At 48.7% G+C, this 17,773-nt stretch overlaps 1 protein-coding gene across 1 annotated transcript in view; it reads left to right on the top strand.

Annotated features, from left to right (window-relative positions):
- bsf (bicoid stability factor) overlaps positions 1-17,773 on the top strand; it is a 40,482-nt gene that overhangs the window by 19,022 nt on the left and 3,687 nt on the right. Inside the window, exons 15-27 of the mRNA XM_089556534.1 lie at positions 180-265; positions 377-454; positions 1,323-1,391; positions 2,856-2,903; positions 3,006-3,068; positions 4,157-4,709; positions 5,675-5,781; positions 6,265-6,333; positions 6,416-6,506; positions 8,976-9,213; positions 10,774-11,043; positions 12,973-13,213; positions 14,239-14,307. Coding sequence (XP_089412660.1) covers positions 180-265; positions 377-454; positions 1,323-1,391; positions 2,856-2,903; positions 3,006-3,068; positions 4,157-4,709; positions 5,675-5,781; positions 6,265-6,333; positions 6,416-6,506; positions 8,976-9,213; positions 10,774-11,043; positions 12,973-13,213; positions 14,239-14,307 — 1,982 coding nt within the window. The remainder of the gene's footprint in view (positions 1-179; positions 266-376; positions 455-1,322; positions 1,392-2,855; positions 2,904-3,005; positions 3,069-4,156; positions 4,710-5,674; positions 5,782-6,264; positions 6,334-6,415; positions 6,507-8,975; positions 9,214-10,773; positions 11,044-12,972; positions 13,214-14,238; positions 14,308-17,773) is intronic.

The raw sequence follows: 17,773 nt of genomic DNA, 5'->3' as shown, positions 1-17,773 counted from the left end.
CCTTAATTAAGTGTGTTAAAAGAATCAAACTTTGCATTGAAGAAATTTTTGTTCCTTCTCAAAGTTCTAATTGACAAGAGCTGGCTGTATGTGTCTGGTATGCATGCTATGTGTGCTTGTGCCCTGCAGGCATAGCATGCTTCAGAGTGAGTACACATTTGGATTGCGTGTATGTGCAGACTGGGCCGGACGGTTCCTGACAGACTGTCTGGCAGTCCAACCAGCCGAGCACCTGGCCAGCCTCATCACCGAGCTGGCGGCAAATGTGAGCGCTCTTTTGGTCGAGCACCAGCGCCCTGTCGCATTCCCCGGCTGGTAGGCACCGAGAACACTGTGAGGCTGACGCAGCATGTGTGCTTGTGGCTTGCATTCACAGAAGGTGCACATCTCTCGGGCCGCGGCCGATGCAGTCAAAGCACGCCATGGATCGACCCTCGGCGCACCCATTCTCGATGCAAGTATCTGCTGACGCAGTGGTTTTCGGCTGTGAATGTGTTGGTAACCGCTTGAATAGCAGCAAAGATGGTTGAGGAGACCTAAATGGGGGGAAGGTAAACTACTATGACAGTGGGTCCTTTTAGTAGCTGTAGCCGTGGTGTTGAGGATGGTTGGAGGCTTCACCAAGCTTCACCAGTTACCTTTCCGTGACTTATCTTACTTTGGGACTGACTGTTCTATAATTTCTTATAGCCGACTGTTTTGCCTTGCAGCCAGTCATTATTAATCTAATTTGCATTTTTTTTGGTGGGCTGTGTGTCTGGGGGCTTGTATTTGAATGCGTGTGAAGTGGGAAGGAATTAATGAAAGTCAAGATGTTTGGGGTACCTTAGCACCTTTTGAAAGCCACAGGAGTTCCCCAAAGCTAAAATAAATTGGAACTTCCATGCTAAAGACAACAAAAAGATGGGGTGAGGAAAGGACGGTTGAACTTAGCTCTGCTTTTTGTTCAAATACGCCTGACCAACTACCTTCAGTCTGCCTTGTTAAATGTTGCACCATTTTGTTTTTCCACTTTGTGCATGCATCGTGGTGTTAAAGAGCGGTGTTGGATAGTTCCTCTTTAAATTTACATGTGCCTTAATTGGTAGCATCCAGTTCTAGTCTGACCTTCTCAAGTCCAAAGCATGGTGTCATGAATAATTACGTATAGGCTAATTAATCGACTCTTTTTATACTACCAAGGAGTGTGTAGAAGGCTTTGTTGAAGAGCAAGAACTGCCCTGACAATGTTCATGACGGGCTCAAAGTCTTGGAAGAGCCTCCGTGCAGCTCTCAACTGCTGCTTCCACTCACTGAGCTGCCCCGTGTTGTGTGTATTCCAGGTGTTGGATCAGATCTCAACAGAGAAACTGGACGAATTCGCAGAGGGCTCGTCCCGACTTCCCTCCCAGGTAAGCAGTCTCTCCTTGTCTACGCACCTCTGCATCTGTGTGTGTGTCTTTCAGTTTTCCAGTATCTGCTGGTGTCACATACATACACACGAGCCGTGTGCATACCCAGAACCCCCCCCCCCCCATAGAGCATGCGGAAGTAGTAGTTCTGGTTTTGCAGGAGGTGCCCTCGACTTAGCATGACAAGCTCAGTTGGAATCCTACTACTAAGTGATGAGGGGGTGCTGGTCGTTTGGTGCCCGGCTTTTGCTGATCTTAAGTTAAAGAATAGGTCTGAGTAAAGGCTCACTGCACAACGAACTTTATACAGCAGAGAAACAATGCAGAGGAATTACATATCGCTCGTAAGAACACATGGCAAATGTTTTGCAAACAATGAAATTCATTCAGAGTGATACTTGGCAGAGGCTACAATAGAGAGAAACCTTACAACAGTAGTGCTCTAATGCATGAGAAAGGCAAACAAAGAAACACAATTTGTTCACCGGGCACTGTGATAGTCTGATGACCAGAGGTTCGCAATGAGGCCGTCTCAAAGACTGTGGTGGGCTCCCTCACAGGTTCGGGGCTTGGTGTCAGTGACGCTGAATCCCAGGAGTCCTGTGGGAGCTCTTCTTTGAAATCAGCTGCAGCATGGGCTAGTCGCTGTGTCGTGCTGTGTGTAGGGCACGCCATGTCTGTTAATCACTTCGCGCCAAGGCAGGCATGAGCATACACATAACATCGAGACTAGAAGCGCTCCCTCCCCCTTCTGCCGGGGCATGCGTCACCATTGGTCAGGTGGCGAGGAGTTCTCCAGATAGTTTGTTGTTTCTTCTCCTGTCAGTCGCCTCCGCTTCCGAGTGAAGCTGAAGCTACACTCTCTGCACCAGTCATCAGTGGATTCTTCTTCGTCGTTCTTGTACTTTCTACGCCGTGCATGTGTGAGTTGTTGCTTGTGTTGCACCACCAATGTGTGCCGAATTTGTGAGTGGCAGCATGTCCTGGTGTCTGTGTCACAAAGTGAAGCATCTGCTGTGCTGTGCGTGCCACAATATTTTTTAAATTTAGGCTTAGGGAGTCAGATATGAGCTTAGCACAGTACATGAGGCACTGAAGTTTGAACTGAAGTACAGTGGCGAGATCCGGGGGCTTTTTACAAGAAAAACTGAACAGAACTCTTATATTGTTCTCGCTTCACACCTTGGCAGGTTTGGAACCTGGTGAACTTTGCATCTTATCTTTTATCTTATCGCATCCATCTCATATCACCTATGTGGTGGGTTGTAACTATGGTTAACTAGCTAATAGCTATGTTTAATAGTTTGTGGCAAAACCCCTAACCACAGTAAAGTAGTCTTTGCTGCTCATTGAAGAGGTGCTGGCCGAAATGGTTCAACGTGCCTGATTTTCGTTCTAGTGAACGGGGCTTGCTAGATGGAAAGAACTCTTTGTTTATTGCTGACTGCACAATCTCTCTTTCAGAATGACATGGGCATTGAGGAGCTTGAGGCCCATCTTCTGGAGCTGCAGGTGTGTTGTGCTGGTTCCGATTCTGCACCGGGCCTGGTGCTTTGTTGGTCTGGGCAGCACTGGTGCAACCTTTCTCTCTCTCTCTCTCTCTCTCTGGTGCAGAGCAAAGGCATGAACACCCGAGGAGCCCTGCGCCGACTGTTGCTGCTACACTGCCGCTTCCGGGTCAGTGTGTTTCCAGTGAACCTCCAAAGAGTGCTCTACGCAGGCATGCTCTAGTTTGGGGAAGCTGGAGCAATTAAGGGGCATCTTGGCTTGTCAGCTTTAGACATGCTTTACACTGTTTAAAGGTGCACTGAAGAGGAATCGAAACTCGTCTTTTTGCTGCGGGAACTCGATCTACTCGTTCCCAGCATTCTTAGAAACTTTTGCTTGGTGCGGCTAATTTCCCAAATTTAAATTGGACTAACGTCCGTCTCCAGCCTTTTTTTTAATTCCCCACAGACGTTGGGTGGACCAACGCATGGAGTGCCTTTCAGGCAGTCGCATGGCGGCATTGCTTTCGTTTTTATTTTGGTTTATAGGTTTCTGTGAATAAATAGATCCAGTCAGAGACTACATAGCTGCAAATTAGGCCCACGGATATAAAGATACCTGTGGACTGTTTGCTTTTGCCGATCACTACACATATCGCTGCACCGATGGCAGAGTGGCAAGCCGCCATGGGACTGGTTGAAAGGTTGGTCGACTCCTCCCGCCGTCTGCGGGGAAGTAAAAAAAAAAAAGTCGGGAGCCGGGATGTTTAATCGGATTTAAATATGGGATATTGGCCGCACAGGGCAGATTCGAAGTTTTTAAGAATGCTTGGAATGTGTAGATTGAGTTCCGGCGGTTGCCGCCGTGGTGGCTCAAGGTGCTCGGCTGCTGACCCGAATGACGCGGGTTCGATCTCGACCGTGGCGGCTGAATTTCTTTGAAGGAGAAATTCTAGAGGCCCGTGTACTGTGCGATGTCAGTGCACATGAAAGAACCCCAGGTGGTCGAAATTTCCGGAGCCCTCCACTGCGGCGTCTCTCATAGCCTTAGTCGCTTTGGGACGTTAAACCCCATAAACCAACCAACCGAGTTCCGGTGGTAAAAATACGAGTTCAGATGCCTCTTCAGTGCAACTTTAAGCTTGAGCCGTGGCTATTGGTGATGCATAGTGTGTACAGGGAGTAAGGATAGAAACTGCTTTCTAGCTTGTTGTGCTTCGCTGGCGACTGCGCCTTCTTGTTAAGCCTGAGCGACGCTTCCTCCCTGCCCTCGTGCAGCATGTGGAGCGAGCCCTGTCGGTGGCTGAGCAGCTGCGCCGGGAAGGCTGTGCCTTCACGGGTGCCATGCACGCCCAGCTGCTGGACCTGTTTGTGTCGGTGGGCGACCTGGAGAAGGCGCGCGACCACCTCCGCCAGGTGCACGAGGTGGACCCGTCCTTCCAGCTGGACGGCTACAAGCTGCTCCACTTCGCCGCCCTGGAGGCCAGCAGGGGCAACCCGGAGGAGGCCCTGCGCATGCTCGAGGAGAGCAAAGAGGAGCTGCTGCAGCCGACGCAGGGGCTCGAGCGTGCGGCCATCCAGCTGCTGACGGCCCTGGCTGAACAGGGAGGCCCCGTCAACCGGGCCCTCGAGTTGCTGCTGAGCCGCCGGTGGGTGACGGTCTCGGGCGCCCTGGTGTCGCCCCTGGTGCATGCCCACTTGGTGCGGGATGACCTGGCGGGGGCCATGGCCACCTTCGAGGAGTATGCCCGCCGCTACCGCGTGACGCCTGCCAAGACGGAGCTGTCCAAGCGGCTCATCGAGCAGGAACGCTCTGAGGAGCTCCAGAAGGGTCAGTGGGCGAACTCTCCCTGGTGGCAGTGGCCAGATCTCACTGCACGAGTTGTGCAACCTCCCACAGACCGCATATTTTGAATTCCTGGTGATCCATCTGAAATTTAGATGCTTCAAAGTTGTTGCACCTGCTGGCAGTAGTCAAGTTGAGGATCACCCAAAGGTTTCTTGCTTTCATTCTGTTAAAGCAATGGTAGTCGGGGCTAATAGCTAATATGATTAAAAGTGCCTTGGTTAAAGTGACCGCCTGCCTGTCAGTTGCAAGAGGCAGTTCGCAGCCAGCCATCTGCTGTGACACAGTCTTTGCGAATGTTAGGGTTGTGCAAGGACTTTTCCCAGTTTCACCATGGCAAGTTCTTTCACTCATTAGCACAACACAGAGGGTCTTTAGGCTTCAAAACATGTAAAGACTAGAGATGTGTGAATACAGTAGAAGCCGGCTGTTACGTTCCTGGGTGCTGCGTTTTGCCCGCTTCCATGTTCTTGTGAGCCAGTCCCGTTCATACTCCCACAGAAACCTCTGCAATGCAGACTTGGCTGTTACATCGCAACCCTGGCAGCGTTCCCACGTTCTATGTCACGAATGTCACCTCACAGTAGTGCTTTACTGCATGCCGGCATTTTAACAGCCTATGTTTAGCATGCAGTGTGGCCAGGGCAGCTTCTGTAATGGACACCATGTCATATAATACAGAGTCGGCAGGTACAGAATTTTTCTCAAGGGCCACATTTTTAAGAGGTTGTTTTAGGTGATTGCTGAACCAGCTTGAGCGATCCAACATAGACTCGTGTCACGTTATGACGAGCTCTTTTGGTGAGCATTGTAAGACGGGTGTAGTCCTGAGGCATTGAGTATGACGTCTGTGTCTCTCTTGTCTCTTGAAGAACTGCTTGAAATGGTCTCTGACACTGAATGTTTGTGCACTGGGCTTGATGTTGTGTTGTCGTGCATGCTGCTTCCAGTGGTGGACATCAGCACTGAGGTGCACGGGGAGGCCAACACCCTGTTTGACCTGGCCGCCTACTTCCTGGAGTGTGGCCACGTGCGCCAGGCACAGAAGATTCTGGAGGTGAGCTGAACCGCATGTCTGGAGCTGGCTGCAGCTCTCAAGGGAGCAGTACCAAATGCACAGCCCTCTGAAAATGCTGTTTTTCCTTCACTTTCATCATTCTTTCGTGTGTTATTTTCTTTCTATACGGTGCCGTGTACTGTGAGGTCTGTTTTATGATGCCAGATTTTTCATCTGAAACCCATACTTTTTCTTCCTTTTTTTTTTTTTGAATAGCCAATTAAAGCAACGAAGGGAATGTAGAGCCTGCTCGTCCCTCTTAGTTTGCTACAACTTTTGTTAGTCCTGTTTGTTTTAGTTTTTGTTCTGTTAGCCGTTAAATTTTTGTGTGTGTATGACTGCTGACCCCTATCTCACCCCCCGTTCTTTGTGTGATGTTCAAGGGGTCTTTAAGGGTGAATAAATTATGATTATGCAAGTAAATACCTATTATTATGACTAGCATCTGCAGCCGTGCATGTGCGATGGTGGCCTTGTGTGCAGACCCCTGGGCTGAGGGCACGGCGCCAACGCTTGGACCAGATCTGCGAGGGCTTCCTTCGCCGCAACATGGTGCGTGTGCCTCACACTTTTGCCACCACCCACCGCGTTAGGTGATTGGTGGAAGTGCTGACAGCTGACACGGTGCACGCAGGTGACGCAGCTGGAGCAGCTGGTGTCCATCACACGCAACCTGTTCGACGTCAACCGGGATGCCCTCTACCTCTTCCTTTTCAGGGCCTATGGTGAGTTTCCTTTGACCATTGGGCGGGCTTGAGCTGCGGATTGGGGCGGCTTTTCGTGGCTAGCAAGCCCGCGTGAAGAAACTGAAAAAAAAAAAAAAAAGCTGTTTGAAAAGGTTTGGTTTGGTTTGTGAGGTTTAATGTTCCCAAAGCGACTCAGGCTATGAGAGATGCCGTAGTAGAGGGCTCCGGAAATTTCGACCACCTGGGGTTCTTTAACGTGCACCGACATCGCACAGTACACGGGCCTCTAGAATTTCTCCTCCAAAGAAATTCGACCGCTGCGGCCGGGATCGAACCCACGTCTTTCGGGTCAGCAGCCGAGCACCATAACCACTGAGCCACCATGGCGCAGTTTGAAAAGCACTGAAGTCCTCTGTGGAAATTGTGTGACTAAATTCATGTGCTTGCTGCAGGAATAGTGGGTATTGGAGAGCAGTGGGTACTCCTTCTTAATTTTAATGCAATTGTCTTGTTGTGTTTGACATCAGCCTGCACTGACGGAGCATCATGTCAAAGTTTGAGAGCCTGTTGGTTTTCCAATGTTTCCTAAATGTCAAAAAGACAAAGACAGCAGAGGGCGAGATCAGCTGCTTAGGTTCCTGCCTGTGCGCAGTAGATCTTCGTTAATGCAAGGTTTGTCGGATCAGGAGAAATACTGAAATGAAGTGGAATTTTGAATTGTGCTAAAGGACGTACAGATTAGAAAACGTTGTTGCACAAACAACTCATCGTTATCTGTGTGATATATATATATATAATGCTAGTTGTTCGTTGGTGCTGGAATAGACAGTTGGCACTACATTGCGGTCCGTTGCGGGTTTTGTTTTGTTACTCCTCGTTTTGAAAAGCCCCGCCATTTTCTTCCGCTCACTGCTTTTGTGAAGCTGTACGCCACCCAAGCTCTTTGCTGCTGCCTTTTTGTATTCTTGGAAAGAAAGGACTTGGCACAGATAAGTTCCGCTAACTGCGACTACTTACCGTTCAAGTTCGTGCCATGGAACAAACTCTGAAATGCCTGTGCGCAGTGTTGCCTGTCCACAATGCATATCAGGCCCGCCATTTAATAGGTTCCCCTTGAGCTTGAATCCTGCTTTATTCGATCAAGCTTTTGATCCCCATTAAATTTGAATTAATGCGGTTCCACTGTACACATTTTATAGTGGCTTGCTGTTGGCGGTGGCGCAGTGGTGAATGTGAATGAGGTCCAAAAAGTTGGAGCAATCTGTTGCGATGCTTCCCTTATTTCCGGAGCCCTTCACTACGGCGTCCCTCATAGCCTCAGTTGCTTTGGTACATTAAACTCCAATCAACCAAACCAACCAAGCTTCTCTTATACACTGGCTCTATGGGGCACGTTGGGGTGCCGTGAAAAAGTTGGAATAATCTAGCATGTCCGAAAAATGTAGGGTTCAAATTTTCATTCGGCGACTGTACTGCATCTTCAAACATGTTTACTTACAGCTTTCTTTTCCATTTCTATTTGGCATTATAAGGCACCTTCAGGACAACCTTTCCGGGTTTATAGCATAACCTGTGAGAATAGTTCTGAAAAAGAAAAATGAAAAACTATCTCTTGAGAAAATCTGCTGCTGGTGGCGCTTGTTTGTTTTGTCTTAAATGCATGTGGTTGAAAACAGTTGTACACTAGAGCTGTATTTTATTGTGATTCACTACAGTCAGTATTGCACAGACTGTACGGTATAAAAAGCCTTATACCATCTGATACTGTTGTACAGAGTTTATCACTCTTGTCCAGAGCGCTCGAGCAGTGTGCTGGCTCCCGGAGGGTAAGGCGCTGGTGACTGTGGCTTCTCCCCAGCGCAAGTATTATCAGCGGAAGTCAATGCCTTCTCTAGAATTTTGCATTATTTCCACTGGGCGGCACCGCTTGAGTGCTCTAGACAAGTGTGATCGACTCTGTACAATAGTTGTAATGACATAAAGGGCAGTGAGGACTTGATGCTGCTTCACTGATTTTTTTCTTTTTTTTTTTCCATTACAAGATCAATCGTTATAGTCAGATACGTGTGAAGACCTCCTAGTTGCAGTCCACGTAAGCATCATCAAACGACCCATTCTCATTGGTCGTGTGACGTCGGTCCTTTGGCCCATTGATTAAACCTCTTCCGCATGGTGATGATGTCTTTATACGTACATGACCCCCTTGTACATCACAATGAACACGGAACAGCTTATGCTTGACTCTTGTCACCAGAATGGAAAGTTGGGCAAGTTGGAAGATGTTCATGACGAAAATGGGGGCGCAAACAAAACTGAGACAAAGAAAGAAGACAACAGGAAGGTGCTCGTCCTGTTGTCTTCTTTCTTTGTCTGCGTTTTATTTGTGCCCCCATTGTCGTCATGTACTCTTGTCACATTGCGTGGACGCCCATGCCTGTTGCTTCATCCCAGCTGCATCGTCGGAAAAGAATGAAGGTGAGGTGGTTGCCTCTGGGGCGCATCGTGCAGATGTGGCCGGGGATGCGGACCGTGCCCTGGACGCCTGGGCCCAGATGCAGGAGGAGAACGTGCAGCCGAGCTACCGCACCCTGAACGTGTTGGCCGCCCTGCTGCAGCGACTGGGCCGACCCGTGCCCTTCACGCCCCCTCCGCCCCCCGAGGAGCCCAGGCAGGGCAGCAGACAGGCCGAGAGCTTCGATGCCCTCCTGGCTTCCAACGTTGACGCTGCACTCGAGCAGTGGAACAGGTGTGGGCTCCCGCCGCTGTCTTGTTGTACACTGGCTCTGTTAGGTTTGTGAAGTTTTTTTTTTTTCAGGACTGACCTCCTTTCTTATTGTTTAAATGAGTTGAACACGTTACAGTAAAACCTCAGTAATTCTGACTTCTAGGGACTGAAAAAATGTCGGAATTATACGTAAGTCTAATTATCAAATGGTCCCCCAAAAAAACTGCGAAGCAGTCCACATCACAGATAGATAGTTTATTTGCTCAAAAACTGCAGTTTTGCATCTTCTGGACTGTGAAACGGTATGATATCCCCACTTGAACTCTTTGTAGGAATTATTCATATTTCTGAATTGCGGGGGTCGAATTCAGGAATAATGCAGTGGCAATGATCATGCTCGTTGCTTCTGCTTGTATGTACGTGTTTTGCTGGTCCCCATGATGGATGCAGTGACGCCACCCTTGCGCCAAATGTGCCGGACTGCACCAAACCTGATGAGTTGTGCCATCCTGATAAAGATTGGGGAAAATTGCTCCAACTCTCTGCTTTTGAATTGTGTGGTGCCGTGCCTTGGCTGTTCAGCAGACATGACCTCAGTTGTCACTACAATTTCAGAGTGTTAGGGTCCGTTGAAGCCCACTTATAATGAACATGATTGTCACATGGGATTTTTTTTTTTTTTTATGTTCCAAAGTTTTCAGTAAATACACAAAAAAATAATGTTGCAACAGTGGACTTCCATGGTGTACTTGTTACGCAATATGCATGCATGAGCAGTCGTCAGTCCGGTGAAGTTTTGGCACGCTCTTTTCAGTCGCTGACCATTTCTCGTTTGCAAAACTCTAGCAGCACACATGTCAAGATGGAGGGTGATCAACTTCTTCAGGTTTGCGTGTCTTTAAAATCTGCCTTTCAATGGCACGATTCCGACTGGCCGGCCGATTAAGCCTAGCATGAGTCAAGCGATTGAAGGTCACGTTTACTGTGACGCAGATATAATTTAGGGGCATAGTTCACGCACGCAGATATGGCGTTAGACCAATTAGCCTAATTAACCTTTCTAGTCAGACCAGATAAATAAATAAAACCGAGTAGGAAATTGGTCGAGTTGGGGAATTGAACCAGGGTCTCCGGAGTGCGAGACAAGCACGCTAACCACTCCGCCATGCCAGCTGGATGGTTTGGAATGAAGAAAGGCGCGTCTAGTGAATGTCTCTTCTTCACTCCCATCTGCCTTCCTTCCCGTTAGGGCACCGAGATATGTGAGACAGATACATTTCTTTTCCTCAAAAACCAATTTACCTACGAGCAAGGCATAGAGCTGAACAGGCGATGGCGTTCTGCAGACTCCCTGGCAGCGTTGCAAGACACTGTCGCGTTCCACTCTTAGAGGCGAACCTTAACATCTTAACCACACATCAGTGGCACAAGCAGCGACGCCGCGCTTAAGGCTTTTGCCTGACCACACTTTAGGTCAACAAAGTGCCCCCCTGAATTTTTTAGTATTTGAAGCAGATTTTCGTCACCAGCATGGTTGAAGAGCTCTGCTGTCAACGATGTATCGTTGTGGTTTTGGTCCAGCGGCGCGGAGTCCGGCTCGCGGAAGGGCTTCCGCCTGCTGGAGGCGCTTGCCCGTCAGGGCCGGGTGCGGGAGGCGCTCCGGATGGCCGAGCAGCTGCTGCCCACTGCGAACCCGGCGAGCGTGTCCTCCCGAGCCCTGCGGCCCCTTGTGCAGCAACTGGCCACCCTGGGCGAGGTGGAGGCGCTGGCCGCACTCCGCCCTCAGCTGCCGGACCGGCTGATCCGGCAGCTCTCCTTTGACAACCTCCTGTGCAACGCCTACACCCAGAGGTCAGTGACCTCTGCTCTTCGTTCTGGTTCTGCTGCTTGAAACCGTCTTCCTCATGATGGGAGGGAATGGTGCTAGATTTGTACCAGAGAGACAAGTCTTTAAGGGGGGATGTGCGGATCAGTTTGCGAAAATCGCGAAAAAAGTTGATTTTTGAAAAGTACTCTTTTTGGCACCTCCAACACTGTGTCTGTGTTATACTGAAATATTTCACCCAAAAAATTAACTTTAAGCGCTCCAAATAAATATACTTGTCGGCACCTGCACACAGACAGCGTGTGCTAGCTTAGAACTTTCAGGTTTTGTTTTCTCAAAAGTTTGTTTTGAGCTTAATACCTTGCTCGTGGAAAGCCTATCACAGAAATGGGTGCATGGATTTTTACCCCGTTTGGTTTGTTGTGATCACTGAAATGTGGTCTGCATAGAGAGTCTCAGATTTACCATTTAGGCTCATGTTTTTATCACATGGTGATTAGAGCATGATACATTCTAAGCATAAAGAGAAAGGTGCACATTGTATCCTTTAAAGAAAGAGCAGAGAAGTTTAAAAAAAAATTAAGACAGTCTTGATTTACACCGCATTTCTTAGTATAAATATTAAAAGACCTGTAGTAGCCTGTTTTTTTGTCATGCTAGGCTTTCCACAAGCAAGCATCATGGGGACAACATATAAACAGTGATAAAAGGGAACCTACTGAAGCTGTCGTAGTGAAACTTTATATCTGATTGTTTGATGCTGTTTTAAGGGGGAAGCCTGGTCTTGAAGAAAAAAATTTTATGAACGAAGTCGCAGGTAAGAAATCTTCAGGGAATATGTATTTTTGTGTGCCGATTCTAAATATGTCATTTAATTTCATGTAAAACAATTCCTTGAGCACCTATGCAATTTTTATGCATGTATTTTGGAAGAGCTTTGAAAGAAATTTGTTGCGAGAAACTTGCTGAAATGTATGCCATTGGGTTCTCTTGACACCAAGGAATGCAATAAGGGTAGAATTGTCTTCCTGCCTATCGTAGAACTTAAGTTATAGGGTTTTGAGGTAGTCATTCCAGAAATGAGAAGAAAAGTGTGTACTATTCCTGTTTCTGAAGTGGCAGCTTTAGTTCCCTATAACTCAAGTTCTATGATAGCCAGGATGATAATTTTACCCTTATGGCATTCCTTGGTGTCAAGAGAACCTAATGGCGTACAATTCAGCGAGTTTCTCGCAGCAAATTTTCTTCAAAACTCTTAGCAGAATACTTGCATAAAAATTGCTCAAGTGCTCAAGGAATTGTTTTATATGAAAATTAAATGACGTATCTAGAATCTAGAACGTATCTCCCCGTACGGTGGGCGGAGTCGACCGACGCGTGGAGTGCCTTTCAGCCAGCGCCGTGGAGGCTTTGCTTTCGCTTTATTTTGTTTTTTAGGTTTCCATGAATAAATAGTTTCATTCGCAGATAATATAGCCACAAAATAAACCCGCAGAAATAAAAATACGCGCGGACTATTTGCTACTACGTATTACTCCGCCAATGGCAGAGCGGCAAGCCGCCACGGGACTGGGTGAAAGGCACTCCACATGTTGGTCGACTCCGCCCACCGTACGGGGAGAATTAAAAAAAAAGAAAGGCGGGAGCTGGACGTTAATCTGATTTAATTAGGGAAATCGGCCACACAGGGCAATAAGTTGAAGCTTCTAAGAATGCTCGGAAAGTGTAGATTGAGTTCCCGTGGCAAAAAGACGAGTTCAGATTCCTCTTCAGTGCACCTTTAAGTCTGCCATATTTCATCGCTCTAAGTCAGAAAATTGAGAAGTCACCTTCGATCCCCTCTTCCCCCCTTAAGACGTTGTGGGCATTGGCTTGTAACTTGTTGGGGCAGCGCATGTCTATGACCTTCACAGTTGTCCAGACCACAGCTTGGGGCTTCTTCTTTCACTGTGCAGCGGCCGTGCCGGCGAGCTCCTGTCCCAGCTGGAGGCAGCGCCGGCCGAGTGGGCCGTGGGCGGCCGCTGCCCCATGGGTGGGCTGCTGGGGCTGCTGGCCCGCCACCCCGAATTGGCCGATCGTGTCCAGGCCCTGGGTCGCACCTACGCCATCGAGCACGAATGCTGGGCGCCACTCACGGCCTTGTGGATTCACCGGGTCATCCAGCAGGACTACACGGGCGCTGACCAGCTTCTCCAGGTGCTCACTCGCTTGGGTTGCAACAAAGCCACATTGTGCGCTTTGTGTTCTCAACTGACCAAAATGCTTGAAAGTTTTTTGACGGAGGCATTACGCCGAAGACATGCCCATGTGCTGTGCAATCTTTATGCTTGCTAAAGCACACCATGCTCCGAGGGTGGGGTTGAAGTTACTTAGAAGCCCTCCAATACGGCGCCCCTTTCTCTATTCCTTCCTTTAGTTCTACCCTCTCAGCATGGTTGAGGTGTCCACCGAGAAGTGAGACAGTTACTGCGCCTTTTCGTTCCTAAGAATCAATATTTCTTTAACACGCCACAGTTAGCCGCAGGAAATCACTCTTTGCCTTTCGACTTGTGTGGCTGGCTTAAGTTACAACTTCAGCAGACCGGCTAATTTTGTCCAAACATACAAAACATGCACTGCGACTAGACATGGGTCACTTGCCTCTTGTATCAGGTAAAGCTGTCTTTTTCTTGCAGTTGTGGTTAGAAGAAAAGTATTGAAGTTCGTTTGCTAGTCACACCTAGAGGTGTTGAGACTACATTTGTTGTGGGCAAAAAGAAAAAAAGAAAGCTGCCCCGATATTTTATTTAATACTTTTACTCTGGAGTGCTCGAAGGCATGAGAAAGACCCTAAATCCATCTCTCATTGTATCAGCACTGGTTCCGTCGTCACCTGTGGCAGAGATATGCTCAGCCGGCATGTACTGAATGCACCATCATGAAGTGCCAATCATGGCAGCAATGGTTGTCGTAGAATCTCCCCTGCATTGCAGGCTGCCACCCGTGGCATTCGATAAGGTTGTTCCCTTATCTGCCTCTCTGTATGCCCGATGCTCTCGACTGAACACCCAAGAGGGGACTGTGTTGCTAAATATCTGCTGCTGTGCAAAATTTTGCCCTGAAAAAGTTGTCGATTTTGGGAGTAAGGGTAAGCAAGCCGTAATGGCCACCTAGGGCCTCTCTGCTCGTTTACGCATCAATTGCTTTCTGAAATCTGATTTCCATTGTTCTCGACCTTGCAGGAATTCCCACAGATGGGCCCACAGCTCCTGTTCACTCCAGTGATCAGGGAATCCAGGGACAAAAAGGATGTAAGCACCTGTGCACAAATGTGGCGAGGGACGCACTTATTCTATGCTGTCACGTGCTGAATTGAGGCTGCCTAATGCTCACATTCTGGCTTCCATTCCTTTTTTCGTGAAATTATTGTGCGAAAAATCTACACTCTTTCTTCTTCTGCCTCTCTTTTTTTTTTCTTGTTGCCTTGATGATTCTCATTTTGGTTCACATTTTTCTTTATATAACATGCACTCCTTACTTTAAATGCACTTCAGGCTTCAGTAGAGCCTTTTGCTTGGCTCTTAGACGCTTTAAGGGGGGATGAGGGTGTTGAAAAGTTGTTTTTTATTTTTCGACATAACTTGTTGAAACTTAGCACGCAGGTGTATCATTGAATGCTGATTTCAAATATGCATTTAGATTTCAAATATCTCACCTGGAAGAAAATTTATCGCAAAATAACATTCAAATTAGGCAATTTCTTACGGGCCTTTATAGTAATTAATTAGGGGTGTGCGAATATTCGATAATTTCGAATATTCGATCGAATAGCACGGTATTCGATATTCGCTTCGAACCGAATTCTCGGTATTCGAAATTTCGAAGTATTCGCCTCGCGCGAATAGTGTTTCTGGGGCGCTTGCCTGCTTGCTTTATGTGGTTTCAGTTCCGAGTATTGCCGCATAGATGGCTTTTTTTTATCGCGCTTTCAACGCTCGGGGGTCAGTCAATACACGAATCACAACCAGGTCGGGGTGCGAACCCAGCTACAAACGAAATAAAGGTGAGGGCGACGCGCTCTTGCAGAAGATCCTGCGTTCTGGCCGTCTCCGAGCCTCCCCACTAAGGCTGCCATAAGCCGCGTCGCTGCCACCGTGTCGTGTCGAGGCAGACTCAAAGAAGGAAGAGCACAGCCATCAGTCGTCTAATCAAAACAAGAAACCTCAGTTTACTGTTGTTGTTGTTGCGACTGAGCGAAGGATGAAAAGGAAAGTGCACGGGCCTGCCGACTGGCTCTAGCCGAGCCACCACCGCTGCCACGTGCAGATAGCGGAGAGTTCAAAGATAAGAGGAAAGAAAGAAAAAAGACACGCGTCACACAACCCAACAACCGCGTCCGCCGCGGCGGACGCTGGCTGGAAAATCAGATAAGCACCGAAGCCTGGCTGGAAAATCAGATAAGCACCGAAGCCGCACCCGCCCGCTCCACGACCTCTCGATTTTTTTTCTGGTTAGAGTTGCGGAAAAGATTACCAGATAGGACAGATGCGAAGATAAACACGCAGCCCTACCGCGCTATCGCTTCACCCAGTCAGGTGACGAATCATGCGTATGGAACATGAGCGACCGTTCTCGGCAGCTGTCAAGCAAGCCATCATATTACCGGCGGAGGCGCGAAAAATTCAGCGGCAGCGCGGGGACTCGATGTGGCCGAAGTGTATACAGTCGAAGACTAATTTTTCGGACTCTCTAGGGACCGCGAAAACGACCGAAAAATCGGGCAGTCCGGAAAATCAAATTTCACCGAAAAAATCACGAACTTATTACCACTATGCCGGAGAAAGCGGCCAATTGTATTGCACACATTCTAAAGCTCCTCATGACTATATTTCGCCGCGCGAAATACCGTATAAACGCGTATAAGGGCCGCACTTTTTTTTTCCAGATTCGAGGGCCAGTTTTCGGGGTGCGGCCCATACACGCGATGTGCGAAAAAAAATTTTTTTTAAGTAAAAACACACCAACCAGGGAATTAGCGACATTTATTCTACGTTCAATCGTCACTCGCGAAGTATTTAGACTCCTGAGCTGGTGCTGCGCTCTGGTGCACGCTCATGCCAAAAGAAGCCGCGCAGCATGTCCGCTGTCAACGCGTAGCCGTTGTTCCGAAATTCCATCACATAGAGGAGCAGCTCTTCTTCCAGTTCACGAAACTCGCACAGCTTGCCTCGGAAAGCGCGCTTTTTACAGCTTGTGTTTCTCTTTTGGTTGCACCATCATCGGACGCACTTCGCGGCCACGTCGAATTTCCCGCCCGCCGCACACTTACCGACCGCGTTCGAGAGCCGACTCCCAGCCGTGTAGCTTATGGTGCTTGCCCATCGCGCTAAAACTGTGAAGCTCGGCGGCAGCACGCGAAAGCCACTATCACGGCGAACGCGCTAACACGCATGCTAACACGCCACTAAAGGCTGGAGCTGGCGATACTAATGCCGATGTGAACAGCGGAAAATCGCGACGGAGAAAAAAGTTGATGATAATGATCACGGCGCCATCCATAGACGGCACTTGGAAGCTCCGGTGCGCGCGCATGGCCTCCGCGAACGGCGCGGCGCCGGAGCAGATCGCGGCCGCGATATGATCCGGCGGCGCGCCCGAAGCGCTTCGATCGCGGAGGCCACGGCGTGCGCGTTGCCTCCGCGATCGTATTCGCGTTCCGTGTTCGGGACTAGACTCGGCACAGATGAGTTCCGTGAACTCAGACTACGGTTCAAGTTCGTGCGGCGGAAGACATTCAAGGACAGTACGAATTCGAAAGCACGCGAGCGCAATGTGCCGACTCGCGCAGAATTTCAGCGTCGCAAGAGGCTCCCTTTAAGCTTGAATTTCGTTTTGTTTGATGAAGTTTTCGATATCTCCTGCAGTCTGAATTAATGAGGTTCCACTGTGCACATTATATGGCGGCTTGGGTACTGGCGGCGAGTGCGAACGAGGTCCGAAAAATCGAGTGGTCAGTTGCGGTGCGTCCGAAATTTCAAGCGCTCTTACACATTGGCTCTATGGGCCATGTCGCGGTGCCGCGAAAAAGTCCGAATAATCAAGCATGTCCGAAAAATCAGGCGTCCGAATTTTCGGTCGTCGACTGTACTTACCTCAGTCAATGGGAAGGGCGCCTTTAGCGTGTGATAACGCTTTGCTTATTGTGCACCCGTGGAGGATTACTGCCCTTAACGCTTGGCATCTACGACTGGCGTCTTTTCTTGCTGTTCTGACGCTTGCGCGTTGATGGGAACGGAACGCCGCCGCCGTAATCAGGGCATTGAGCCATCTTCGGTGGTGTGCCGAACTCAGTCCGTCCCCGCAACTCGGGCACTCTGATACGTTGGAGGCTGAGAGCATTCTTGATGGAAGCGCGATGCTGAGTGCTGCTCGGAGTTACGACCGGGGACAATTTTGCCAGGACTCGCAAGCGGTGCGAATGACGTTTCGCTTGCGGCGCTAGAGTTTTGTACAGCCGCTTCCATTCTTGCTCGAGGGAATATGCTAGTCTGGGAATGTAAAAATTGTTCTTCCAGTATAAATTGCCAGTAAAAATTGTTCTTCACTCTAGGTGTTAAAATTTTGAAGTGTAGTTTTAAATAAAGCCTCAGTGCAGTGTGTAATGGCATCGTGTGTTGGGAAAATAAATGGTTTTGGAAATGCCTACTGTCATTCAGCCTTTTTTTAGTGCCAGAAGTACTATTCGAACTATTCGCTTCGAAATTATTCGAAGAAAAT

Source organism: Amblyomma mixtum, chromosome 8 (assembly GCF_055824585.1).
Source record: "Amblyomma mixtum isolate Tamu chromosome 8, ASM5582458v1, whole genome shotgun sequence".
NCBI lineage: Eukaryota > Metazoa > Arthropoda > Arachnida > Ixodida > Ixodidae > Amblyomma > Amblyomma mixtum.
Note: the sequence above shows the minus strand (reverse complement) of the source record. Positions and strands in the feature narration are given on the sequence as shown.